The following is a 27,973-nucleotide window of genomic DNA, read 5'->3' as shown; positions in this document are numbered from 1 at the left end:
GCGGAATACGAAGAAGTTCCAACTATACTGTTCTACACAAATTAAATGGTCGCAATATATCCCACTGCTTACCAAAGAGGTATGATAATCAGCAACATATTAAAAAAAAAAAAATTAAATAGAAGCACACAAACGTCACTGCTCATATTTTATTGAGGCACACAAAAGGGACCAGTTGGACATTAGATGTTTTTTTGTTTTGTTTTGTTTTGTTTTTTTTAATTCAACATACTGGCCTTGTGTTAAACACCATTCCCACCACCAAAAACAGTCCTTCCTTCCTGAGCTTTAAAGAGCACTCGACAAGTTTGATTGGTGACCTTTAACAAATACTCTACAGATAAATGTAATCCAGTTGCTCCACTTTGGTACAAAGCCCAGAAACCAGACAGGAGTTCAATCGTGGTAAAGTAAAAAGCCAGAAAAGGTACTGTACTTCCAGGTGCTTCCATAAATAGCGCCACGATGCAACCTCAGCCAAACCTGATCTCCCTGGAAGAGAGGCAGGATGGCATGGTTGCTGGCTGTCTCATGATCCGGCGAGCCATCATTGGCATACGCTGATACAATCACCTCTTCATTGCACATGAGGTTGATATAAAGTGGCACATTAATTGCGAGCTTAAGGATATGGAATATGAACATGTAAGTACCATTAACAGGACAGGTGAAACGACCAATGTGGCTGTCATACATCTCCCCTAGGTTGCTATGCAGCTGATCAAAAACAATGGGCTGGTCCAGGTTGCCTGGGGAGAAATTGGCGGTGCGAGAGGCGGTGAATGCCACTCGCAGCGGCTGGGAGACGGGATAGAGTTGCATGGGGAGTAGAGTAGTGTGATGGTGGCCACGAGGACTATGTGGAAATTCTAAGATGGAGACAGGGAGGGAATCACCATGTCCTGAATCCACAATTGTGAATTCTCCCTCACGCTCTGGGCTGCTAACCTTTGAGGACTCACTCCAGGCTGCTGCAGAGTACAAAAAAAACAATTGATGTGGAATTAGTGAAAGTAGAATTGAATTTTGCAAAATAAAGCACCGAAAATGTAGATGTATAAATGATTTTGGATTTACACTGAACATGTGGCCATATGGGCCAGTATTTCTACCTCTCACCCCCACAATAAAAGCAAGACTACGGTAATATACAAATCATATATTCCCTTTAAATTTAGTGGGTGCGGCTTTTATACAAAAGTGCGTTCAAAAGTCCAGAAATTACGGTACTTAACAAGTTACATTAAGGACCATCACATGTTTACATTTGTACAAAAAGGAGTAGGAAGAAGCAAGGCTTATTTAACCCTATCCCTTCTCCATGTCTACTACTGATAATTCATTCTTACCATATGTTTAACATGTTGACAACAATAAACTCCTAAACACAGGAAGTGGATTTTTTTATTTTATTTATTTTTTAATAGGGCAAGAAAGGAATAGAGAATGTGCAGCAACAGATATAACTTATCCAGTAATGAAGGAAAAGAAAAGAAGAAACAAAATAAGTGGAATAAATATATTAATAGAAAATTAGACTATACATTTAGCATTTTGAGCGAACAAAATAAATCTCCAACTGCATCACTGCATCTTGACAAATTATGGTAAAATGGTGTGAATCTTGATCATTTACTGGACCACCCTGTCCTAAACACATTGCACCACTTCTAGAACTTACCACTGGAATTATGCTGTCCTCCACATCCATATACATGCTGGGATCCAGAGTTCTGTGAATATATAAAAAGGCCATGAGACATCCTGTTTCATTGGATTACTATTTGTATTAATTTACATCAGTGAAGCAATCAAGCGTTACAGTCGGTGACACTTGTTGAACGTGTGACCAGGAAAGTCGGCAAGAATTCAAATGGTTATTACCTACGCACCTTGAATCACCCATGTGCAAACAAATGCATGTAAAATTCCACTGTGCGCTCATCTATACCAGATGGCTCTGCACTGAAAAATGTGACGATATTGATATTTGGAAGATTTGGCCAAGTCTGGACACAAAAATGCATATAATGTATTATAAAATTATAAAAACAACTACAGTATATATGACTTAAAAAATGTTAATATATTATGACTCTGATATATATAATTCTTACATTTCCTATTTATTTTTATTTATTAAATTAAATAAATGGAACCTTTTTGTGCATGTATGTACAGTATACTATAAAGGGACAGGCTGTATAGAGCTCAGAGATGTACTTACTCTTGAAGCAGAGAAGAGAGGGCCAGAGTTCTTGAGATGAGCCTGGAAAGTTCCCCTTGCCAGACAAAAATTGGATTCTACAATCAAAAATGTCAAGTCAATTCAAGTATATTCATAATTACTATACTGTCAATTCACAATTAACCCTATCTCAACATTGATGCCAACCGCCATAATACAGATGAAGAAGAAGACATTTGTAGACGGTCTCGCTGCCGGCTTCTCACAGAGATCAATATAAGTCAGACTGCACAGAACACGGCTCGTTTTGATAAAAACTGGGTTATAGCTGTTTGGCTGTGTTGCCACGGTTGGAAAGAGGTATGGTTTGCTGTGTTAGAGACATTCACTTGGGAGTTATTGATCCCGGAAGTGTGAATGTGTCAATATGTTTCCATCTTTACTACAGTCGCTTTTACGTTATCTCGCAAAACAGTTTTGCATTATCTCGCAAAAGTTTTGCGAGGGAACGCAAAAGTTCATTCTTTTTTTTTTTTTCTCCATGTCCCCTCCGGGGCTCCGTAAGGACTGGCCCAATACGTTTACTTGGTTAAAGTGCATTGCAACTCATCTCACAGTAGTGTTGACAGTATTTTTTTTTAGTTCAGGAAAGACTTACCCTGTGGCTGTGATTGTTCTTCTGAGGGAGCAAACTCAGGTGGTGTTTGAGTGCTAGACGTGGTGTACCTGGGCTCTACCTCGGCACCCCTACCTAAGGCCTGAAGTTTAAAAAAAAAAAAAAAAAAAAAAGCTATGACTTTACAACAACAAACTGGAACTAACGATTATTTGATTAGTCGATTAATATGAAACTTGTTGTTTTGATTAATCGAGTAATCAGTTAGGCCTACACGGCCCAAATCAATATGAACCAAATCCAAACAGTTAGTGATTTGGTCGCAAATATATCAGAAAAGAATCAAGAATGTTGATTACAGAGTCAAAGCTGATGTATATGAATATCTTGTTTTGCCTAAAACACTAAAGATAATATGTCTACTTTCATCGATGACAAAGGAAATTTAAAAATATATTAACATTTGAGAGGCTGAAAAATGTATATTTATAAAAACAAAAAAAGATTAATCAAATACCAAAATTGTCAATTAGATAATTGATTAATCATCAATTAATTGTTGCAGCTCTACAACAAACCAAAAAAATACAATGATGTTCATGCAATGGGTCCTCCACATGCTAATTGAGACGGCAGGGAAGCTCTACTTCTGGTATGTTAAGAGTCTGTGCACAACTGTAGATTAGGAATGCCATCAAATGCGCCTTTGTGACACAATTTACTTTTTGGTTTAAAAAAAAAAAAAAAAAAAAAAAACGTAACATTAACATCAACCATATTCTTAAAAACGTTTTAAGACTTACCGACCGAATATCCTGAAAATGCTCAGAGGTGATGGTTTGCCTGACGGGCGGTGTGGAAAACGTATGCTTCAGAGCAGGAACGGAGATGCTCTGCTCCATCCTTTTACAGGGAGAATCTTTCCCTGATTCGGTCACCAGTGTCTGAAGCACACAGACGTTAAAGTCAAGTAAGAACTCAGTCTTACTGACCAATGTGCATATTGGGGGTGGACAAAAAGACTATCTATATTGCATGGTTATTGCTCACACAGCTGTCACACTTCAATATATGCGCAGTTGTGCATTTAAGTTAACTAATGTGATTGAATCTTTGCATTCACCTTTATGTACTATCAACACAAATGTCCAAAACATGTTTTATTAGATTGTGTTTAACATTTGCTTGCTCTGCTAATCTCTGTTCTGTACATTTTTTGTAAGAAAGAGCAATTTATTACACAGGTTATGTGCATTTTATAAAGTTTTCTTCTTCATACAGTTGATATTGCTACTGTATGTGTTGTAGCTCCTGTATTAGTTTTGTACAGTCAATACCAGTTGGTAAAATATTGTGACAGTTTGCAATTCCAATCCTCAATTCAAGAGCAGTTCTACTTCAAATCAGACAGAGATCGCCAACTCTTTGTTGCCAAACAATGGCGAGGAAAATTTCTATCTTTCAAGCAAATGTAGAGTCCCTGAAACAAGTTAAAGCGCCATAACTAATTCCTCAAAGGCATGCCTCATCTTAGTGTGTCAAATCTTACCTCGGAGGAAAGCTCCAGTCCATAGCTTTTTAGGTATTGATCCCCATTTGTCAGACTGGTTTTTCGGTTGAGAAGCCTGGTGGAGATTGGCGTGGACTGAGCGAAAAACAATTAAGCTTTCGCCACTTGACCAACACAAATCTGACAACAGTCACAGCTGATTTCTCTCTTACATGCATTTCCTTTGGAAGGGCATCACTTGAGCTTCTTGAATTTGTCCGAGCTGTTTGTTGAAGGAAATCACACATTGAGAAACCCAATTAACCCCAAAACATTACTCGCCAAACACCAGCTTTATATTTATATAATTGGATCAATGTTAATTGTAGAAAATAGCATCAACCCAAGCTTGTCTCACTCTCACTCAAAACATACTCTGCAATATCTGCATTTGGAAGCAAAAAAAAACCAACAGACTGCCATGTTAGTTAAAATTTGTGCAATACTTCCACAGGTCTGAATTTTGAGTTGCGAGAGAAAACAGGCGCTGAGCCATAGCGAAAGAAAAGTGAACAACAGTAGAACAATTATGTGAAAATCATTTGCTCATTCCATCAAGATCCTTTCCCATGTCGCAGTAAATTCATAGTCATCAGTAAACTTTTCCTCTTTGCCATCATTAATACCCATTTGTGGCAGCATCAGAAACCACAAAAACAAACCATAGAAAATGCAAAACAACAAAGTTAATGTTAATCTTTTAGACGCTCACCAAGCTGAAATCTCACAAGATTTGCTGACCTCATGTGACGTGACACAACTTAGTCTTTACACTGAGTCCTTTGAGTGCATAAGTGCGGCAAAAGGCAATGCGCTGTCAGTACCCGGATGATGCACTCAAAATGGCCAAAATGGTGAGTGTGCAGTGATGGACACTTACTCTGGTAGCTACTGGTCATCCTAAAATGTGCATAATAATCTTAATCTGCATAAAATGTCAATGTTTGGCACTGACGAAAAGAGATTGGAAAGTCACCAAATGAAGGGACACTACCATCACTGAACATGTGTACCAAGCAAATACAGAGACGCTGCATTCAATATTTGCGTTGTCCGAAAAGTGAATAAAACATTCAGTAAATCAATAATCCACTTAATGCAGTGTGCCTTGCATTAATCTTAAAAGACTGCAAAAATTGTACAGTGCAGATCAGAAGTCTAACCAAATTTCAGAGTATTGCAATTTCCAGTTCAACATTACCCAAAGGAGAGGACGATTCAGATGGCTCCCTTTGCAATCTAGAGTGTCCATCATCTGGAAATGACTCACAATCTAGGAGAGAATTCTGCACACCATTTTAAAATCTTTAAGAAAAAAGCATTAACACAATAAACTCTATATACTCAACTCCAGAAGCATTGCTACAGTGTGGGCAATTCCTTATTTTGACTGTGGACTGAATAGATACTGTAGACTTAACCCATAAAAACCCATGGAGACAAAACACTCTAAATGTCCTAAAATGGGCCCTACAAAGTCCCTTGAAGACACAGTATATGAAACAGTGGTTGTCATGTGACAGTTATGTAACTATCACAGGATATGGATTCCACAAAATGGTAGTGTGTCAGTAAGCACACTTTTGTCAATCATTTTAAACCCATTTAACAATTCTAATGCTTTAGCCTCTTAAACGCTGGATTTGAGAGGCTTTGTAGACAAAAACATATCCAATAAAAGGTACTTGTTCCCATAGATACAAACTTCTATCTGTGATTAATTATGCGTTAACTATGGACAACATGTGATTAATTAATTGACAGCACTAGTTAAAATAAGCCAACAATAAGACTTAATATTTAGCCGCAAATTCTTTGCTTGCAGTAATTGAAGGTTTGACCCCATCAACACCACTAAACATTTTGTGATGATTTTCCAGGCTGTCACTGCAGCCTCTTTCAGGTGTCAACATACAGTATATGCGCTATGAAGTTCAAGTTTGGAAATTGATTTGTCCAGTAAAAACATTCTACTTCTTGCCCCTGATGAATGCCTTTATTGTTTGTATTAGTGTGTTTTGGGTCATTGTCTTGCTGCATGAGCAAGGCTCTCCCAATCAGTTTGGCCGCATTTTGCAGTTTGGCCCATCTAGTCTCATATTCATTGTTTGATGTCAAACTCAACTGTTTCAATCCACAGGAAAAATATAAAAGGAATTTGCCCCACTGTTCCAATTCTTTACGAGGGGAGTGTATCTAACCCACCACCCCACCAGATGAGGCTAAGTTTTGTATTCATTTTCTAGTGCACTGGTGGACAGTAGGTCTTCAATAGCAACAGTATATTACAGCATATCCACCTGCATAAAACTGAAAGAGCCACAAATATTCGTCATTAGGTTTTCCAAGTGCTGTTTCCTCAGGATAGGGTCTTTGGATAAGGTTGACAGGGAGCTGAATTTTAGCCCAGGTAAGTCCATGTGAACATCCTGTCAGGAATCAAAAGGACTAACACTCAAAATCAAACTAATTTCCTTAAAATTTCATTGATTTTGTACTCACAGTCTTGATATTTTGCCTTCTTTTAGTTTTCCTCTCTTTTTCCTGAAATAAAAAAAACAAACATGTTGAGCATTCATGTACCGTGTGATAGAATACACAAAGCTATAAACCTTGCATTTGTAATTCAATAACTGCTTTCACCCGTTTGTTGGTGTTTGAGATAGTAAGCAGTATTACAAAAACCTCTAGGAGGACTATTTAATAAATTTGTGAATAGGTGGCACATGTCCAGGGCAAGAAAATACAGTATTTAATTTTGGTGCAAACTGAGCTAAAAATGTGGCTATAGCAGTAGTTCCCATTTATTTTTTGTCATGCCCACACAGGGAACAGTAATTTTTCTCCACGCAACATCCCCAATTTGAAATGCTATTGTACTGTACAGACTGAACTGGAAACTGAAACCAGCAAAATGCAACAAAATACATACTTGTAAAGCAAAGCGCACAAACGTATCCAATGGTCAAAATGCATGCAGAGTACAAAATGTTTGTAGATGTTGGCAGGTGTGCACTAATAAATAAAGTTATTCATGATAACTTCCATCTAGCGTTGTGCAAATAATTATTAAAAGAACCAAGTGCATTGACTTACAATAAGAAACACCTAGAACAATATAAAAAAACCTCCAAATCCAGGGTATTGGCAGCTGTAGATTACCTTTCTGCTGCCAGCAGATTTGCTTTTGTCAGTAACCGGGACTTTGGGGATCAAAGTGGCTGCTCCTTTCCATGGCTTGTGGACGGTATCTTGTGGCGAAGTGCCTCCATCCGAATCCCAGCAGTCAGGAGGTTCCTCTACGCTCATGACCTGGACCCCGCCGTTCCAGTTCCGAGCAGCTAGAGTCTTTATAACACAAATAACTGTCAAGAAACAGAACACTTGAAAAACACCTTACTTTCTCTCATCTCTGGCAGCAATTAATAATAATGTCACGATTATGTTAAAATTACACCGAGTAAGCTTTAAAGCTTTAGTTTAAAGTAAGCTTTAGTTTAAAAAATAATAATAATAATAATAATAAGTGGGTTCATATGGACTGTTCCATTCTTGCTACTGTTCATTTTGTGTAAGCTTTAAGAATTTGAATGTTTAATTCCTGTGAAACAGGTCTGAAGTATTTATATTGATATAATTGTTCCTATAGCATCTAGTACAAATGGAATTTTTATATATTTAGCCAAGTACATAAAGCCAAGGGGTATTACCTCCTCAGAAACTTCAGAGGTTGTCATCTTTGATATGTCTGTCAGAGATACAAAGAGGTTAAAATGATTTACAGTATCAAAAATTGTATTCTTTGAAAAAATCTCCAAAGACCCACAAATGAGTGTGGTTGCTATGAAGGCCTGCAAAGCATCAAAAACTCAAAATTGGTTAAAAAGGCCATATGCATTAAATTTAATATTTTATTTATGGTATGCTATATTAGTAAAGTACCCTGTTAATAGCCCTACAACTAGTACAACAGTCACAAATTGAGTCAGATAGTGAAGGTAACCACCTACCGCTATACCAGTTTGGACTCACCTGGAGTCTTTTTGCAAGGAAGACAAGTGAAGTATTTGCAGTTCAACAGTCTGGTGAGTTCCTCTTTGAGCAGTTTAACTAGACAAAAAAAAAGACAGAATATAGGAAATTCATTTTGCAACCATGGCAAGTCATTACCTTCTCTTTGATACAGTACATTATTTAAGATAGTAAAATAAAACGGGCATAAATAGTTTATTGAATATATGGAAGAAAGCAGTTTGTGGTGTACTTCTAAATCACAGTTCAGACATGCCACTATTGTATAGTTACATTTAAAAGCAGGAGCTACGTGCAAATTTGAATTCATCTTGGATTTTCTGTAATTTACACAGGCTCAAACATATACATTACATTCACCTAAATTTAAAGTGGTGCTAGAATCTACAGTGTCAAAACTTGACAAGGCCAAGACCTAGAAACTTTCTCAATATCTATGATTTACAGAAGCTCGTGGTAGTTGGTAGGTTTGGTTCTTTGCCAGCACCCACTTGATCAATACCCATAAATAATTGCAGTTACAGAAATTGGGAAAGTCTTTTGCCCCCTCACAAGCAATAAACGATCACTTGATTGTGGTATCTGTCATATTAGCTATGATGAGTCAATTACATATAGTTTGTTTTTTGGTTGTTTTCCCCATACACACATGTCGATCCAGCCACAGGTTTGTCTTTTCCCTCCAGAAGGTCCATGTAGATCAGAGATGTCTGCTCCATCCTCTGCGCTAAACTTCAACACAAGTAAGATTCCATACAAATTAGTCTTTGGTGAATAATTAAAAAAAAAAAAAAAAAACGGTAAATTACAGTTTTCTTTAAATTTTACGACCCACCATGTCTATTTAAGTATAGACTTAAAACTTTACTTTTTGAAAGGGTTTATAGTCAGGGCTGACTCAGACATGTCCTGGATCATCTCTTAGTATTGTTGCCATAGGCCTACATTGCCAGGGGATCTCCAATGATGCACTGAGCGAGGAGAGGGAGACAACTCTCTCTCCTCGTCCTCTCTCTCTCCTTGCTATCTGCTGTTCCCATTCATACGCTATGTAGGTTTCTTCTCCCGTCTTTCCCCTTTAGTAGGTGCTCCCACTACCAGCACTGCAAACAGCAACACTCCTACTTCAGTCATTATTTTTAGATATTGGGACTTAAAAACTCAGCACTAGTGAGGTTGACAGAACATCTACGCCCTGTAGTAGGCACTACATTTCCCGTAATTATTTGTAGTACTCTCAATCAACCAGTCAATGAACCAGAAAATCTAATTAATGCTATGAAAGAAGATGTACAAAAAAAAAAAAAACAAGTTTGAAATGCAATCAGACACTGGTGAAAAGCAAATCTGACGAGTGTGTCTGAAACTAAATGCAATTAGTGGAAATAAGATGAATTGTTTGCCAAAAAGAAACACTTGACGTGTAAATATGATAGGCTTCAAAAGAGCCTGAATAAAGATTGTACATAAATGTTCAAGACATTCTGACACAGAAGCAGACGGTGAAAATTGCACGGATGCAAAAAAGCTGCATCAAAAGTATTCTGAAAAACTGTATGAGAACAGCACAAACTACTACAACCCAGCGGATTAGTGGGCGACTTCAGGGATGAAAATTTAAAGACTGCACCCCTTGAAAACCAGCCTTGCAACTTTTCAACAAGAAAAGTGGCTCCACAACAGATACTACTAGTCACAATTCTAAACAAACAAAATTCCTCAACAAAAGTCAATGCAAGAACACGTAATTTAACAGGAACACTTGACCTAAAACACAAGAGCACTCTGAAAACATTTCAAATTGTGCCGAGTGTTGAACCATTTTATTTTTTGTCTCATTGACACACTGGCGAAAAGCTAATGACATAAGATTCACCAAGATGTCAATAAATCTGCATCCCTCAATTTTCTATGTACGGGAGGTACTTTAAAAAATTAATAACTGTAGGGGAAACAACCTGGGAACATCTCAAGCTGCTGATTTAAGCATTTTTGATTATCAACAAAAATGGCTCTGTTTCAAATCAAAGAATCAAATGCTCAAGCCGTCATCACTGTAAAAATCACCTTAATCTGTTATCCTGCCTCATTTCAAGCAAGTTGGCAAGCTGGCTCAGGTTGTGCAGTTTCTGGGCTGGAAGGTAGGGTGCTTGGTTGAGTCCATGAAGCAGATCTTTCTTTACATGATCCTGCTGTAGGCTGGTAAGGAGGTGTTGGATCTGAAGCACCATGTTTAACTGCCTCCTCTCTGCCTCCATCCTCACCACTTGCTCACGCTTTACTGCTCTCTTCTGCGACCTCAGCAGCTGTGAGAAGACATATCAACCAATTTTAAAATTGCAATTCCCTCAGCAAATGCTGTACTTGAAATACAGTGTATCACAACCTATTGCAGTTGTCAGATAACATGCAGTTACGCCCCCTAGGGACAGCAATGAGATGCCAAAAATGGTGTAACTATACTGCTGCATTATGACAAGCTATCAGTATTTGGCATGGGCATAACCATAATTGAATCAGCTGTGTCTTACAGCATTTGAGGCAAAATCTAAGGAAGAACATGACATGAGCTATGGGATATTCTACATCCATGCACATGTGCCCTGGCAGCAGGCCTGTATATGTGTCTTCTTGAACAGGGGGACCTTGCAGCACTGCAAGATCTCAATGCAAAGTGTGTTACTAATGATTTTCTTAGTGACTGTGGTACCAACTCCCTTGACAAAACCATCTCCTTTGTAAGTCTGGACAGGTTCCTCACTAGGGTCGTGGGGGTTTGCTGCAGCCTATGCCAGCTCACTTCTGGCCAGAGGCGGGGCACACCCTGGACTGGTCACCAGTCAAGTAAACGATAGCCTTTGCTGTTACAATGTGTATTCAACAAGGTACTGCATTAACTGCTCACATGTTCCAGCTGAATCACACCCCGTTTCTCGCAAGTGTTAAATCTTTTGTGCGCGTTCATGAAAATGTGCGAGAGGAAATAGCAAAATTCTTACAGTTTGTGTCAAGCTTTCCAGGGTATTGTGTAGCTCCTGAGCAAACTCCAGATTGTGCACCACCCGCTCATATTTATCAACAGCAGCCTAAAAATCAAAACAAAAAAATCTTACAGTCATGGTAAATTAACATTAAGTCCAGAGATTGTTTCCCCCCATGTTGTCAGAATGCTCCTTGGAAAATAGACAATGTTGCAGAGAAAAGAAACATGCATTTGAGGGATAGCATCAATGCAATGTATCCGTACCCATGTAAAATTGCCATTTTGTCACCTCTTAAGCCAGACAGCCAATTTATGCATTTTATTTTGAGCTTCCAGTACTCCGAGGTTGCAACAACTGACAATGGCAGCAGCTATGAGCATAGGCCACATTAAAGTAGTTATTTGGTGTTCCAGCAATCAGCATTCCACATTTATCTGATCTTGATAAAACCCACATCAGGAGGACAAATTCAAGGTGGTTTTGCGCAGAATCAAGTTATAGCATTATCAAAGTTCCGTTAAACGGGGAATGGCAGAGAAACCAGGTAGTAGGCCTCCCAAGTCGCCACCATGACCAGGGGTCTCATTTATCAAAAGATTGCGTACTGAACGATACGTACACCGCAAAAATAACTTGGCAGGAGAACATGCATACTTGCAAACTCTGGACCTTGCTTATGCACATTTTGGAGGCTACATGAGATGAAAAAGGGAACCATAAAATCACCTTAATTTAGACAAAAACATATTTGACTTTTTCAAGAGAACATATCACTCGTGAAACTTACAGAGGATGAGGCGTCTTCTTTAAGGAGAGTTTGGATGTGAGAGTACATAGTTTGATGGCGTTCTAGAAGGACTTCCAGGTTGTCATGCAGTGGGGCTTCAAGTGAGAGAGCAGTAGGCAAACCCGGTGTCTTCCACCGTTGAGAGACGCTGGTCATCTAGTCCAATGAATTCAATTATTTTTCAGGTTATTTGCTTTGGACTGCTGACTGTCACGCACGTACATATTGTCCAGCGTTGGCTACATTAGCTGCCGTTTGATGATCATATCGTGAGCCTCGAAAACTCACCATACGCTGTCAAGTGTTTGTTCTTCAAATGCCGTATTACATTAAAGCTTTTTAACGAACTACCCCGGTGAGACATTTGTCTTAGCATATTTTGCAGTGTGCAAAATTTATATCTCTCTCACAAACGGCAGGTAACTTCCGCACAGCAGACATGTTTGTTTTCGGTTAGCGCGCCTGCGCAGACGCTCGCTACAGCCTGTATGCTGAAATAATACGAGCCAGAGGTGATCGGCTTTTGTGATCGGCAGATGCCGATCACATGCTTTTTCCACGGAAATCGGACGATATCGATTGATGGCCCATCGATCCGAGCATCCCCCACGATCACGGCATCAAATTATCATAATTGATTGTGGAAATATAAAGTTAAAGCAAATAGCATGCACAACAGTTAATATTTCATTCATTACCTAATAATGCGGGTGGGACCCTCAGCAGTGATGTTGTACAATGTCTGAGGTCAGTCATCCTGGGAATAATATAATGCTGTTAAGTTATAGGATATCCTCCAATTAAGCATAAGTGCAGTAATGCCTGATCTCTTGCGAAGCAGTCCATACATTAACCTTGCATCACTCCAACAGTCGACTGCGTTTAGAAACAGCTCAATCTGAGGCCATAGTTCTTAAATATGCTGCCTGGCAGTGAAGAATTGGCACATTTTATCCAGGTACAAAACATCTATAATGGTGCAGCTCATCCCACAAAATGCATGTTGCTTCCAAATAGGCAATCACTCAAAAAGAGAAACAGGATTTCCAAAATAAGGAACATAACATATTGAATCACATTTATACATTTGATGCAATTTCAAAATCTGGACTCACCATTTGGTCTTTATTTAGAGTCTCACCGCAGTCAAGCCTCTTCTTATAGTCCTCGAGTTTCAGCTGTGGCAACATGACAAAAATCTGTCTGTCCAACACGCTAACATTCAAACATCTTTTACCACATGCGAAGGGCATTGCTGCCACCTACCTTCTTTTTCTCCAAGTTGCGAACCTTGTGTTTGAGGCAGATAAGGCCATCTTCTATGTAGGTTTCATACCCATGATAGGCTGTGGGAAATTCAAAGCTCTCCAAGGGGCAGAGGCTAGCAGGAAAGTCTCCCTTTGGGCTTCCAACAATCTCAGTGTCTTCCAGTCTTTCCTTCCTCTCCGACTGCTCAGCGAGATGAGTGACACCCATCTTTGGAGATGATGGAAGCTGCACCATTGTTCGGCTCCACAACTATAAGCGGGGGAGTTAGATTTTTTTTTTTGGTATATTTTTCAGAAATTGCCATCAAAATAACTAGTATAGTACACTGTATATGGACTGGAAAACACAATGGGGCCATAGCTTGAGTCCTTACCTAATGTCAGAGGTACGCGTTCCAAGAGTCAGAGTCTTCACTAACTCCACGCAAACAAAGCTCCAAGGCTTTCTGCACACTGTATATTGTCCACGAAGTATATTTTGTCACACTCAATTGTAAAATAAAAAAAGACTTCAAAAAAGGCACAGCGTTGACGCACCATTGACGCACAGTCCATGTTGCTCTGTTACGTAGGTGTTCCTTGTTTTCGTAAAAGCCCACCGATCAACCAGCATATCGGCATTCTCACAATTTCATTGGTTATTCAACAAGTCTGTCATCATTCAGATTTGTAATTACCCAAGCTACATACGTTAGAAGAGGGGATGGTACATGTTTAAACACAGATGTTGCGCCAAAGAAGACACATCAAACAGTTGTCTATTGCAGTGGTTCTCAACTGATTTGGCTACGGGACCCACCATCACCATCAATGACAAGGGGTTACCCAAATTGTGGGAATTTTTCAACTCAAACTTCCCAGATGTATCATATTTTAAAAAAGGGACTGTTCTCAACACAACGTGAGCTGCAGCACTTAGATGCTGTCTCTTTATAGTGTGCTTTTCTCCAGCAGATATCTGCATTAACCCTCCTTGTCCTTTCTCTCCCACTCAAGTCACCCAGAAAAATGGCATGCACCTCACGGCGTGTAGCAAGAACATGAAGTGCATCACATACATTAGATCATTACATTATTTTTTTTTATTTTTTTTCCCCAGGCAAAGACTCGCAACCCACTTTTGGGTCCCAACCCATCACTTGAGAACCATTGGTCTCTTGGATCGAGTGAGGCGTCAGACAAAAGTTCAAAGTTCAGAGTTGTTTTGGTTTTTAGGAACAATACAGTAAGTGCATGAAAGTTTGTAGCTGCAGTCAGTGTGTCCTTTATGCATGTATTTGATGGACTAGTTACATTTACCGAATTACTTAGAACAATCTAGAGCAGGGGTCTGCAACCCGAAGCTCCGGAGCGGTACGGGGCTCTTTTATCCTCCTGCTGTGGCTCCAGCTGGTTTATGCTTTTGTGTAGTTGCTACCTCGTCCCTTCAAACGCCATCATGAACCTTATAATAATAATAATAATAATAATAATAATATTCACTTCACCACAGGAGTCACACACAAAAAAAGCCCTTTAGCCACAAAAAGGGTCAATTGAGAGCGAGAACAAGCCAATAGGAATTGAAACAAGAAGGAAAAGTTACAAAAAGAAAAACCAACAACAGCGGCAAACAACAGTTAAACTGTGCTTACCAGCGATTAACACTGTATCTTTTCTGACTGACATGTAGAGATGCAGTAAAATGAACTCTTATGAGATCCCGGGAATATTTTGTGCAAGTCTGTTTTGTGTTTATTTTGTTTAGCATTGAATGAATATAGGTCAAGTTTGCAAAGGGATATCAATTGTATTTATTTCTGTTTTTAAATGACAAAGCTACACAAAAAATGTGTTCCTAATGACAAAAAATGTCCTGCGTAATCGCTAAAGAAATGAAGATTTTCATTTGGACTACTGGATTTTCAATTTTTTTCTATCACTATTCATGATGGATCATGGTGTGTATTAAATATGACGTTATATATTATGTAAAAAAAAAAAAGTGTGGAATTGTGCAGTAGGAGTTCAGCTTTGTTAAGTTCTTTCCAAAAAAAAAAAAATTCAGTGTGTATTGTCCCTGAAATTTAATGACAATCATGACAACATGCCTAACAATAACAAAGGCTAAAATATGTGTACTAATTGAAAATCGTAAATCACCTAGCACCACTAAATAATTAAAAAAAAACTCCTGAAATATGATTTCTAGGAGGTGGGCGATACTAAAAATGTTGGTATAGATATGATACCAAGACTTTTTTTTATACTTTTTTTTTACTTTTTACTTACTCCAAGCTCATGATTTTTGCCCTAAATTTGTTGATTATCATAATGAGAATATAGTCGATCAAATATTTAGGGAAAACAAAAAATTATCAACAAACTATAACAATATTTGAATAACAACAAAAACAGACACAAGAGAGAAGCGAACGGACATCTCGAGCGCATCACGCTAGTATCGATCTGATAAGGACACCATCTTGGTATCAATGTCGTGAGGACCATTTTTTACCCGATATTTTCTAATGAGTTAACGATAAGCAACGTCTCATTAACCGTGCATGCAAGTTTTCTCAAAGTTGAAAACAGATTACATTTATGACCAAAAGTTAATATGTTGTGGTGCAATTAAGCAGCTCCACAGATACAATTCGTATGGGCCGTGTGCAAAGTACCTTTATAAAAACGGCATTCTTGAAATAAAACGGCACTGAACTGAATAACAGGACAATTATTCGATGAAAGTCGCCTCGAACTGTGTTGGAGACGTCGTCGAAACACAGCTAATCAATCCACAATAAACTTTCGCCAACAGGACAACCGGTCCTATTAAAGGAACGATGGTGGCTACGGCGTCAAAGGCAGCCTACCTCCTTTTTCTGTTTTGGGTGTTAATTCCAATCTGGAAAGCAGGTGACGACCACGTCCAAACCAAATTGACTCCTGCTCGTTCTAAGTGAGAGGGCTTCTGGGTCTATTATTGCCCTTATATACATACTTCCGGTTCTGCTTTTCAGGTAGAATAGATAAGCCGAAGTGCATAACTGCACACTGCTGAGATTGCTGATAAAAATGAATCTTTTAACCCGTAAGAACCCAGAAACACTTTACAAGTCCTAAAATACAGCGTTGTGCTTGACTGTAACTCATTAAGAGAGGTGGGAGGATCGATTCAAATATCAATATTATCGAAACCAATGTAGTATCGGTATCGGATTCAGGTTTATTTTCACAAATACTGTATGTGTGTGTTTTTGTTGTGTGGCTTCAATACACTTCTGATCAAAATGTTATAACTGGTTGAAAATTGCAACAATTTACATTTTGCGCTGTTGGAGCTTAAGGAGGTTCTGAGTAGAGCTTCCAAATGCAAAAAGAAGAAATGGGAGTGAGGCAAAACATTTTCAGTAAGCAATTTATTGCAAACAACTATTAAAGCCAAATAGGCTGTTCATCAGCTGACGAGGAGATCAGGATGTTTTCCACAAGGGACAGTGGAGGGGGTGCCATCATGATATGGTGTGTTTTTACCTTCTGTGGCACAATGGAGCTTCAGGTTGTGCAGGGGCTCCATGTGGAGATGCTGCAGGGGGCGTCCCTCACGACTGAAGGCCCTCATCTGTGTGGTATTGCTTGGGTTTTTCAACAGACAACGCTGCAGTTCACAAAGGTCTTCTTTCAGAAGACTAACGTCGCTCTTGTGGACCATGCTGGTGTTCCCCTCATCTAAGTGGATGCCTTCCGTGACCCAAGTCAGCTGGAATAGGCTCCATCTTACTTGTGACCCTAATGGGGACAAGCAATATAGAAAATGGATGAATGGAAGATGTGTCATAATACTGAGACTGAGACAGAAATTTACACTTGACCTCGTTGTTGCTTCCCACAAAATTTTTACCTCCACACTATTACTTTTAGATCCTTGCGAAGCCTTTGACACAATTGCCGATCACATTCTAATAAAAGAGATTAGAACATGTCAGATCATTAAAGGAACCACTTCAATTGGTTTAAATTAGGGATGTCTGATAATATTGGATAACATCGCCTTGTTTACCAACAAGAGTCTTACACGGGTAACCTCATATAAAGGTAAAAGTGATCTTAAATGTTAATTCATCAATTTAATTTGTCATTTATATGTACTGTAATCTCTCATCTATTGTGGTTAATTAATTCCAGACCTGGCTGTGAAAAGTGAATTTTCGCAAAGTAGGATTCCTTATTTATAAATAGAATATTTTTGTAGTTAGAGCATAGAGAACCTGTTTATCCATCCATGTTCTATGCCGCTTGTTCTCACTACGGTCGCAGGGGTATGCTAGAGCCTATGCCAGCTGGCTTTTTGGGTGAGAGGCAGGGTACATCCTGGACTGATCGCCAGCCGATCGCAGGGTACATATAGACAAACACTCCCATTTATACCTTTGGACAATTTAGAGTTTCCAATTAACCTAACATGCATATTTTTGGAATGTGGGAGGAAACCCACAGAAAATGCACACACGCATGGGGAGAACATGCAACCTCCACACAGAGATGGCCAGATTCGAACACAAATGTTACTTGTTTACAACCTTCTAAATATGTTTTTTTAACATCATTAGAGCCCTCTAGACATGAAATAACACCCCTATAGTCACCTTTACACTTGTATTATAAAATATAGTGGACATAACAGAAAACAATACATATTAGATATAAAAAAAGATCTAACATAGACTCACACATTAGCACTGGGAGAATTCCTTGTTGTTTTTTTCTGGGCAGTACTTCCTGGTGGCTATTGTCTCATCAGTGTAACATTACTGACCCCTTTGACAAGTGTAGAATACTACATCTCACATCTTTGAATGTGTCGTCTGAATGCCTTCTATTTGTATTTTCATTCATTTAGCCATTTTATGCTTGAAAATGCTTAATTTTAGGCAAGGAATGTGTAAAATTTGCTTAAATATGCATATTTTGAGTAATACAACAAAGCAATAATGTATTGTTTATTTTGAAAAATTGTTATAGAGTGAAGCTGTGGACTTCAAAGTGGCGAGGGACGACTGTATTTAAAACTATAATTGTTCTTTACAAAATGTGTTTTGTGTAAAAAAAAAAAAAGGGTGTCTGGAACAGATTAATTGGATTGGCATGAATTCTTATGAGAAAAACGTATTCAGTTAACGTGCGTTTCAGGTTTTGTCTGACCATCTGAAACTGATGAATGAAGCTAATTGAGGTCCCACTGTAGTGCATCTGTTGTACAGTATATGGCTGTGTTTGAATCAAAGGTTGTATGTATGTTTTTATTTTCACATAAAAGTGAGTGTAAAAGTGTTAAGTGTTGGCATATGATTACGCCCTTATTCATTGTGTTGGATGACATACTTATTTAGTGATGTTTTGTGCTCGAGGAGGTGACGTAACACACGGCGGCAAGTAATGCGGAAGTCTACCTTTAAGAACGTGGTGTGATGTGATGTTTGTGGTTACAGCCTGTGATGGTAAATAAATATGCCTGAAGGCTACGTCGTGATATGGTACATTTAATTAATTCTCACACGCAAGGAGAAAATTGTGCACTTTTCTTTTCTTGTCTTTTTTTTTTCTTTTTGCAATTACCATCCTTCCAAATAACACATAATTGTGCTAACGATATAATATGTTTTGATGACTGGCATTTCCTTTTGAAGTCGACCTAAATGATGAGTGATTAAGTGTAATTTGCACATATTAGTACAAGTGGGTTACAGAGTGACGTCAATCATTTAAGGGCAGATTTATTCTGTGCATTAATACTTTTTAGTAAGTAATTCTCATTTGATAGGGTTGGAGCAAGAGCAAGTTATAATATTGTAGAATGATGCATTTGTGGGAGATGTACTTGTTATGCGAGGAAATGCGCATAGTAATACAACTTCCCAGCCTTCCAGCATCCCATTTATTCATGCATCTTGTTAAATATCTCATTATAGTTGGGTTGTACAATCTTTTATTGAAAGTCAAGGTCAATTTTATTTATAAAACACATTTTCTCTTGAGGCCCAAACGGCTGTACAATAAAAAGAACATAGATTGTACACATATTTTTTTTACAAATGGTTACGATAGATAAAAACATCACATACTGTATTTTCTGTCAGTGTCCTTTATGTTTTATTTAGTTCTGTAATGTAGACACTGTGCTGTGTGGCTGCCTCCTTCTCCCGGTTGTTGCAGTGCCCTAATTTGACGTTCCTGGGCGGAGCCACCATGGCGCACCTGTGTGCCATCACTCGGCCTTTTTCGGGGTTAAACGGCGAAAGTGGCTCCACAAACCCAGGCTTTGTGCTCAAGATGCAGCTCGACAAAACCTAACATCCGCAATCAGACTTAATTGGTCCCGCGACGGTGGTTATGAACTTACTTTGTCAAATCCGGTTTTCGGCTTTGTGCTTTGACGTCATATATTCTACTTCCGCTGAAAAGTGAAGCGATCCCAACCAGTGTATTTTACAAAAAATGAATACGTAATTATTATGGAGCGTTATGAGGTGTTCCCAAAAAATTATGACTGCTAAAAGCAACACTGTCGCCGGTAATACAGCGAGGGAGGACTGCTGGCATGCCAGCATGCAAACGTATGAATTTGCAAGTTAACACTGATTATTCTGAAAACTATACCCTACTAGTCTTTTCATTCATCAACGCTCACCATTGCACAACTTTGACACATTAACACATATCCATTAAAAAAATAAATACATTGGAGCAACAACTCTAGTTTTTTATGTCATAAGATCATTAAATATTTGAATCTGCTGTATTTAGTTGTGACCACTAGATAGCAGTGTGTGATGTGTTTTGTGGCGACTTTTTAAAGTAAATAATAAAATAAGTGTTTTAATGCAGTTGATGCCTCATAGTGTTTATTGAACCAGAAAATATTGCATTATAAGAAGACTAACAGGCTCAGTACTCATGCCAGGACTCCTATCACATTTACATCCGCTAACGTTAATTATACATCCGTCCATTCATTTTCTATACCGCTTCTCCTCTTTAGAGTCGTGGGGGCATGCTGGAGCCTATCCCAGCTGACTTCGGGCGACAATATTTCATATTGCATTTTATTTCTCGCGTGGGCATATCTAGTGTATTGCCTCGGCTGAAAATCTATCTGTTTTATAGATGGATAATATCATTAGGGAATGCTCTATTAAAAAAAAAAAATTCATGTCCCATCGGGAACCTCGTAGGTTTTAAGTAAATGGTGACACCATCTCTGAATTAATTAAACAGTGAAACAGTGTCACTTTCATAGCTGATTTTAAGATGAAAGCCTGGACATAACCTGGTCTAGGGTTATGAGCTTAGCCTAAGTTACCATGGCGATACAGCTGCTTTAAAAGAGAGCTACCTTCGTTGAACACGCAAGTCCGGCTTTCCACTCAACACAGCTCGCTAACCCACTAAACTCGCTTCGCAGAATACCCCCTTAAGCTTTGCTGTCAGACTTTTGCTGCTTCTTTGCCTTTATGCCAGTGCCTTCTTTGCTGCTTGCCTTGCTCATCCAGGATTTGTTTTTAATTAGCTTCTGTTATAAAACTGTTGGCTTATTGAGCACTGTCTGTTGTTCAGCTACAAGCATGGCTTTGCCCTCTTTGGTTGTACTATTTCTTATTAATTTTTTCCTTGTGATGTTTCTGTCATCTGCGTTTTTTGTTGTACCCTTTTTTCCTGCTAATTATTAGTGCACTTTTGGTTAATAACCATTGTGAAAAGATCTTTTGTATCTGTTTTGGTGTCGAAACTTCCCGCATAACTCTGTATTGTTTTATGTTGTGTACCGTCAACAACTTGGTTGTGTATGAGGAAATCCAACATGTTTTCCTTAAACATTAGAAGACACCATACAGAAAACACATACCACAAATGGACAAATATTAATATTTATTTCATGTTATTAACCTTTTTTTCACCTTCCTCTCTGATCGCACGTCACTGCCAGGTGTACATTTTTAAGGTTGTGTTGGTGAACTTTCATCTTGACATATAGTCTGTTGTAAAGAAGATAGCTAGGAACTAAAGTATATTCAGCCTATAATCGTGCTTTTATTGCGCATACAATTTGCAGGAAGGTCAAGAAGGTGGATATGTCACTTTACAAATTACACTGACTTCTGAGTTAACAGAAAACAGAAAATCCACAAATGATTTCATCCACGCTGAGTAATACCCAAGTATATTCAAACACAAGTATCTAGACAGGTCAGTACTAAATATAGTCATAAATGTCTTTCTAATGAAATTAAAGCCCACAATATGGTTTGAATTGACAAAGAAGCAGGGTTGAAGAAAACCAGAACACTTATACAAGGTAGGTGGGAGGTAACTGCCGTAAGGACTGCAGTGTCAGAGAAACATGACCCTTGACTGTGGCTACAATGTTGTGTATAGGATAAATGAGAACACCTCAATATTTCATTGATTGCCTTAGTGCTTGTTGTACTGTACTGTACTGTACTGTACTGTACTCTACTGTACTGTACTGTTTAAGATTCAGGTGAGAGCACCTCGCTTCTCCAAAGTTACTCAGTCAATGTGATTCAGATTATTTCGATTCATAGTCGCCTGTGATCTTCGAAGGGTTAACCCTAAAATGCAGATCAGCATCCAGAATGAAAAAAAAGACCATGCTCAGAGCAGAGCAAATGGAGTGGCACAGAACATAACCACTATTTTCAGAGTGCAGATTTTGGCATGACCCAACCAAAACCAGTAGGTGACCCCGGTTGATGGGTCAAGGAACCTGACCCATCAACCGTATTTATGTCAGATGATGACTCCAGCCTATCTGACAAAGCTCACTTCATGAGCACTAACCATGATGGCAACTGTGCCTCTGAATGTAGCATGGAATGCAATGTAGTTCTATTTATACATTCTTACCAGCAGGGACGTCATCGCAGCCGATGCAGACATACAGTCTTGTTGAGACAGCAACCTCTAACCCTCATATCAACATTGAAGATCTGTAAACCAGTGGTGATTGTTCGTTGACTACAAGCGAAGCTGAACTTCTCTTTTAAATGTAATAAAATAATTGGTCAAATGTGCATTGTTAAACTTAGACTTATAACTGCATTAAAGTGCGCTAGAATGCGATTAATTTTGCGAGTATGTTGAACTGCTGTTGAGTGATTTTGGGGGCGGCATGGCTCAGGTGGTAGAATGGTTGTCTCCCAACCTGTTCAATCCTGATCGTATCGAAGTGTTCTTGGGCACTTGAACCCACAGTTGCTCCTGCTGCTGTCATCAGTAGGTAGATGTGCTAGCAGCATCAAAGCGCTTTGAGTGCCTTGGAGGTGGAAAAGCGCTATATGAGAGTGAAAGACCAGTCACCCTTTACTCTCTGATGCGACCTCTCTTCTCTCGGCAACAGCATGGAGGCTGCCTGTGTAAATCCCTATGGTAAATCCCCATTTGAAGGTCACAGCGAGAAAGTAAGACTCTGATTGAATAAAAGGGCATGAAACATCACTTCTTAGGAAGCTGAGCTTCTCTGGGGGTCTATGGATTTGTTGGCTTGTGAAGTCTTGATGAAGTAGTGGTGTCTTTTCACAGCGATTCAATTATACAACAAATTGCACATTTTGTACATACTACATTGTAAATAAACTACATTATCCCAGCGTTTTGTACGTTTGTTGGTTCATTAAATCATATCACCATTCTGGGAGGAGTAGTTTCCTTGTTAGCCCAGCCATGATGGCAGCGCTGCTAACATTGTGGACACGCTTTTAGGAAAGCTATTTGAAAGACTAACAATTAAAGAGCAGGGCAGACCAACACCCAAAATTTGTTTTGTCAGGGAGTGCTGTTACAAATGTATCTAATGTTGTACAAGCTGAACCTAGAGCTGTCTCAAGTTGTAAAATGCTTGCCTCAGTCAAGTCAGTATTTTTTGCAACTCTCACTGGGTTTGCCACTTTTTTTTTTAAGTCTGTGAAGAGAATGTCATTTTGTGAGTCTGTAGGAAGTTCAGAAATGCCCAAAAATGCTCCAATTAGATGGAATTTTACATCTTGCATTGTGAGCACTGTGGCAAATAACACTAATGTTCCGCTGCAGGTTTTTGAAAGGCTTATTTCTGAAAAGAACATGAATGATGAGACCTGCAAAGAGGTACATGTTGAAGACGGAGGAGTTTGAGTTTGTTTTCCTTATGAACAGGTACAACCAAATGTGAAACTGACATTGTCCAGCAGAAGGCTATGTATGTCCTTTTTTTGCAAGAATAAAATTGGCACATAAATGAAAGATGTGATTGTGAAGGGGCTTCACATTAAACATAGGTCTTGTGTCCGCTGATAACAAAGGAGAGCAAGCTGCTGTTGCTTCAACAGAGCAACAGGTGTCCAATTATCTGCAAACAAAGGACATAAATGTGGATGTCAACAATATTGATGCACACATTCCAATGCATGGAAAAAAATAAAACCATCACACCGCCACAACAAGCAATACAACACAGCTCTGCTGAAGCAGGGAAGTAAACTGAAAAAAACAAAAGTCTACATAAATAAGTATCTGGCAAAACGCAACGCTGACATTGCCAAGACAGAACACGACTTAAGGATGCATGAGAAAATTGAAGGTACAAGGAGTACCATCTGTAAAATCTACATCAAGTTAAATTGGAACTGGAAGAATCTAAGGTACTTGTTGTCAAAGACATCAGAGAACCGGTCAAATATTAAACATCGTAGGGGACAAGAGTCAACTACAAGAAAAATGAGAGACAACATACAAATGTTCTTAATAGCAATCATCATTATTAAAACGATGATGATTATTATAACCAGAGTCTCCATAATAATTATTAAAATGGTGATTATTATTTTTTTATAACCATAGTCTCAATAATAATTATTAAAATGATTATTATTATAACTCATGTCTTACATTTCAGTCTTTTACTTCTGTTCTTATCTGTCCTGTTCTATTTGATTATATTTGTCCTTGCACTGTGTGTCCTACAACTGAGTCATGTGATTATATGTGATTGTAGTTACCATCAGCAGTACCTGTGACAGGAAATACCCAGTGGGCACTGGCCGGCTGTTTATGAGAAAAGACATATCAGTCTTTATTTTTGACTATTGTATGGAACATGTCAATTATATTCATTGCACAGTGAATCATTTAATAGCAACATTTTCCCCTGCTTTAAAGACTGCCATGGAAGACCATAATTATGCATAATTGTATAAACAGTGCCTGAAAGGCTCACCAATGACCATTCAGTCAGGGCAGCAGGGAGGTGGGAATTAAACAAAAGTACAGAGGAAATGTATGATGTTCATTGTTTTAGTCATTGTTATGTTATTCATTAAGTCATTCCGTATACTGTATACTTTAACTTCTTTTTCAATAAACGGAGCTATATTACTTGCTCATTACAAATTCTAAATTGATGTATATGTCGCTGAAGATGATTGAAAAGCTACCTTTTTTATGAGCTGCTGTTGTGACATGCACCTAGGACCCTTGAAGTCTCTTTCAGGCTTGAAGAACGTGTGTTTTTTTGCTACTAGTCTCATTAGTCCTACAACATTTGGAGATGTAATTGGTGACTTGGTGTTGAGTTGTTATCATTCAGAAGTGAACAAAGTTTTTTTTATATAGTCTATCCATCACATCCATCTTCTTCTTCTTATCCAGCAGTCTAAGGGCCCAGGCTTTCCTCCCCACCACTTCATCCAGCTCTTCTGGGGAATTCCTGAGACGTTCCCATACCAGTTGAGAGGCGTCATCTCTCAAGTATCATCCAAGGCTTCCTCTATAGGTATTTAAACATTTATCTCAATAACCTCTTAGGCTTGGGCCTGAGAGGATTGCTAGAAAAAGACCAAGTGTGATACGTACATCATTGAAAGGGATAAGTGTCAGCTTTCAAACAAAAAAGTTTGTCACATTTTGTTTTATGAAAATATTCATGACCTAAAACAAATGTTCAACCAAAACAACATAGTCTTGTCTTGCCGTTGGCTTCCACAAACGCAAACCCAGCCGATGATGACATTCCAACAACCCAAAGGAAAAGGTTGCCAGTTTTTCATGATCATTATTCTGTTAACATCATTTTTAAACCCTTTCCCCAAGCTAAACCTAAGAAAAAGTAAAAAAAAACCCAAAAAACAGAAAGAAAATATACTGTAGTTATTTGCTACAAGTCGCTAATGTCTACTGTCACTACCAGGCAAATGTAGAGCAAAGCTTTTATTGTAATGTATCTGAGGTTGTCGAACAAAAAGCGGATCATTACGTGATGTCATTGGATTCTGCTTTCTCTTGTATGGGAGGAGAGGGCTGCTGACGCTGAGCAGGAGGACAATAAAAGGTGAATGAAGTGTCCATTTCCTCACACAGCGATTCCAGCCGGACTCAAGGAGGAGCAGAACGCATTTTACAGTCTTTACCAAGGTAAGCTATTGCTTATGAAAAAAGTCAACTTCTTTTATTCTTATTCTGAACAACTTCAATTAGTCTTTACTTCCTCTTTAGATGAACAGGTGCTTTTGGATTTTGTGTGCATCACTCATATTGTGTGGAATGTTCTCTGACACCATCCAGCTAGTTATTGCGGTAAGTTACAAATATGACATTTCATTTTATTTCATCAATACTTGAATAAACGGGTTTAATATATGTTGTAATCTGTAATAATTAGGGGTGTAACCATATGTGGTTTGGCACATACGTTGGTTTTAAGGTCATGGTTCAGTAACAGTGCAACAGTAAGAGTTTGAACAGTGTGACTGATTATTTGATTTTTAGTAACTGAAAGTTCCTTATAATAGTTCCAGGTTGTAGCTCCATTCCCATCTCTACTGAACAATGGCGGCAGACAATTCAAAATCGTTTGAAACAGTGACATTTATTGAGTGTCTTATTGTCATTATTTACAAATATGTCACGTCAAGCTTTCCATAGCAATGTTAAGGCTAAAAGCCCAATAGCTATATTTTCTTTGCTTTTTTTAATATTAATTCATTGATGAACTATAGTAAGAACAGTTTAATTGTAATATTTGACACACTATTAAAGCATTACAGTTGTTAAATAGCTTTAAAATGAGCTTTAATGACAAAAAAAAATAGTGTTACTTGACACATGGCCATTTTGGGGAAGCCATATCGTGACATAGTCACATGACAACCACTTCAAAACCACTTCACTTAAGACTTGACGAGTCAAGCACAAAGTCGTATGGGACACATTTTAGCACATTTAAAGTATTGTGGATTTTTATGGGATAGACAGATGTACAGTAGTTAGATACAGTCATGGAAAAATTATTACACAACTCTTATGTCTTCAGGTTCTCTATCCATCTATTTTCTGTACTGCTTGACCTCACGAGAGTCTCGGGTATGCCGGAGCCTATCCCAGCTGTCTTTGAGCGAGAGACGGGGTACACCCTGGACTGGTTGCCAGCCAATCACACGGCACATAAAGAAAAACAGCCGTTCTCAATCACATTCACACTTATGGACAAATTAGAGCTTGTCTCCAGTTAACCTAGCATGCATATTGTTGGAATGTGGGAAGAAGCCGGAGTGCCCTAAGAGAATCCATGCACGCACAGGGAGAACATGCAAACTTCACTCAGGTTCCAACAGAAATACCAACCCACGATCTCCTGACTGTAAGGCCAACATGCTAACCACTAGGCCACCGTGCAGCTTCTTCAGTTTCTTGTTCATTTTAATGCCTGGTACATCTAAAGGTATACTGTATTTGTTTGGACAAATATGACAAATATATTTTGTGCTGGTAGTACAATGCCATAGCTATTGATGTAAAAACGGATGTGATTTTGATTCTAATCAAGAGAACCATGGACCTTCTTAAATTAAACTCTTATGAGCGATTTTTGTTGTCATCGTTATATTTGTTCAAGCAAATATACCTTCAAATGACAATGAACAAGACACTGAAGAAACAAAGGTGTTGTAATATTTTTTCTATGACTGTAGGTAGGTTGGTACTTAGGTGTTTTATTGTCATTGCACACAATATACAACGAAACTTATGGCTCCACTTCCATTATAACAATCCATAACACGATACCGATTTAGGTCACAAGAATGATATGGTGATATCGTAAAGTGTGTAATGAGATTTCATCTCTTCCCATTTGCAGACAAAGGAGAAAAGAGGCTGGACTCTCAATAGTGCTGGCTACTTATTAGGTCCACGTAAGTACTTAGTGCGCACGTATTGTTCAGCATACACTACTGTTATACTATCACAAACCCCCAAGATACACTAATGTTCATTACATTTTTAAAAACTGCATTTAATTAAATTATGAATGATTAAACTTACATTTTTGAAATTATTTCTGAGATTTGATGGCATTTTCCACTGCAATATGGGGCTCATACAGAAAAATGCAATTACAGCACTTTGTTATTTTGCCCAAATTTTGTGGAAGATACATATACCTCAATAATGGAATAAAAACAAGTTTTTTTAAAGGAGGGATGGGAGGGGTTGTAGTTGAAGGATTTGTGCACTTAAAA

General features: G+C 38.5%; 2 protein-coding genes across 6 annotated transcripts in view; one reads left to right on the top strand and one right to left on the bottom strand.

Annotated features, from left to right (window-relative positions):
• Positions 1 to 27,973, top strand: part of gal (galanin/GMAP prepropeptide) — a 53,578-nt gene that overhangs the window by 23,470 nt on the left and 2,135 nt on the right. Inside the window, exons 3-6 of one of the 2 annotated variants that reach the window (XM_054799883.1) lie at positions 25,107 to 25,230; positions 25,751 to 25,868; positions 25,950 to 26,030; positions 27,592 to 27,646. In XM_054799883.1, the coding sequence (XP_054655858.1) occupies positions 25,950 to 26,030; positions 27,592 to 27,646 (136 nt within the window). In that variant the 5' untranslated portion in view covers positions 25,107 to 25,230; positions 25,751 to 25,868. Of the gene's footprint in view, positions 1 to 25,106; positions 25,231 to 25,750; positions 25,869 to 25,949; positions 26,031 to 27,591; positions 27,647 to 27,973 lie in introns of those variants that run through there. The other variant, XR_008573778.1, reaches the window with a different exon arrangement.
• On the bottom strand, positions 146 to 16,452 carry caprin2 (caprin family member 2). 4 transcript variants are annotated; one of them, XM_054799878.1, is made up of 19 exons: positions 16,280 to 16,452; positions 13,423 to 13,674; positions 13,272 to 13,334; positions 11,385 to 11,471; positions 10,453 to 10,691; positions 9,035 to 9,117; positions 8,386 to 8,463; positions 8,064 to 8,101; positions 7,516 to 7,701; positions 6,856 to 6,897; positions 6,654 to 6,782; positions 5,555 to 5,639; positions 4,527 to 4,576; positions 4,354 to 4,449; positions 3,608 to 3,748; positions 2,847 to 2,946; positions 2,228 to 2,304; positions 1,682 to 1,733; positions 146 to 971 (listed from the first exon to the last, which is right to left on the bottom strand). In XM_054799878.1, exons 2-19 carry the CDS (start codon positions 13,657 to 13,659, stop codon positions 397 to 399), a joined length of 2,358 nt encoding a protein of 785 aa, XP_054655853.1. In that variant the 5' UTR covers positions 13,660 to 13,674; positions 16,280 to 16,452; the 3' UTR covers positions 146 to 396. The 4 variants fall into 4 exon arrangements, with proteins under 4 accessions (XP_054655853.1, XP_054655854.1, XP_054655856.1 ...); XM_054799879.1 differs by lacking the exon at positions 16,280 to 16,452 and adding an exon at positions 13,799 to 14,432; XM_054799881.1 differs by lacking the exons at positions 13,272 to 13,334; positions 13,423 to 13,674; positions 16,280 to 16,452 and adding exons at positions 12,157 to 12,312; positions 12,855 to 12,913; positions 13,011 to 13,073.

This window comes from Dunckerocampus dactyliophorus, chromosome 15, assembly GCF_027744805.1.
Source record: "Dunckerocampus dactyliophorus isolate RoL2022-P2 chromosome 15, RoL_Ddac_1.1, whole genome shotgun sequence".
Lineage (NCBI taxonomy): Eukaryota > Metazoa > Chordata > Actinopteri > Syngnathiformes > Syngnathidae > Dunckerocampus > Dunckerocampus dactyliophorus.
Note: the sequence above shows the minus strand (reverse complement) of the source record. Positions and strands in the feature narration are given on the sequence as shown.

Excerpts from the sequence above, each read along its gene's own strand:
- caprin2 (XM_054799878.1), bottom strand. The coding sequence starts at position 13,659 with ATGGTGCAGCTTCCATCATCTCCAAAGATGGGTGTCACTCATCTCGCT. Across the intron at positions 3,749-4,353 it reads GACTGGAGCTTTCCTCCGAG|ACACTGGTGACCGAATCAGG; the intron begins GTAAGATTTGAC and ends TGTGTGCTTCAG. Across the intron at positions 2,947-3,607 it reads ATTTTCAGGATATTCGGTCG|GCCTTAGGTAGGGGTGCCGA; the intron begins GTAAGTCTTAAA and ends TTTAAACTTCAG.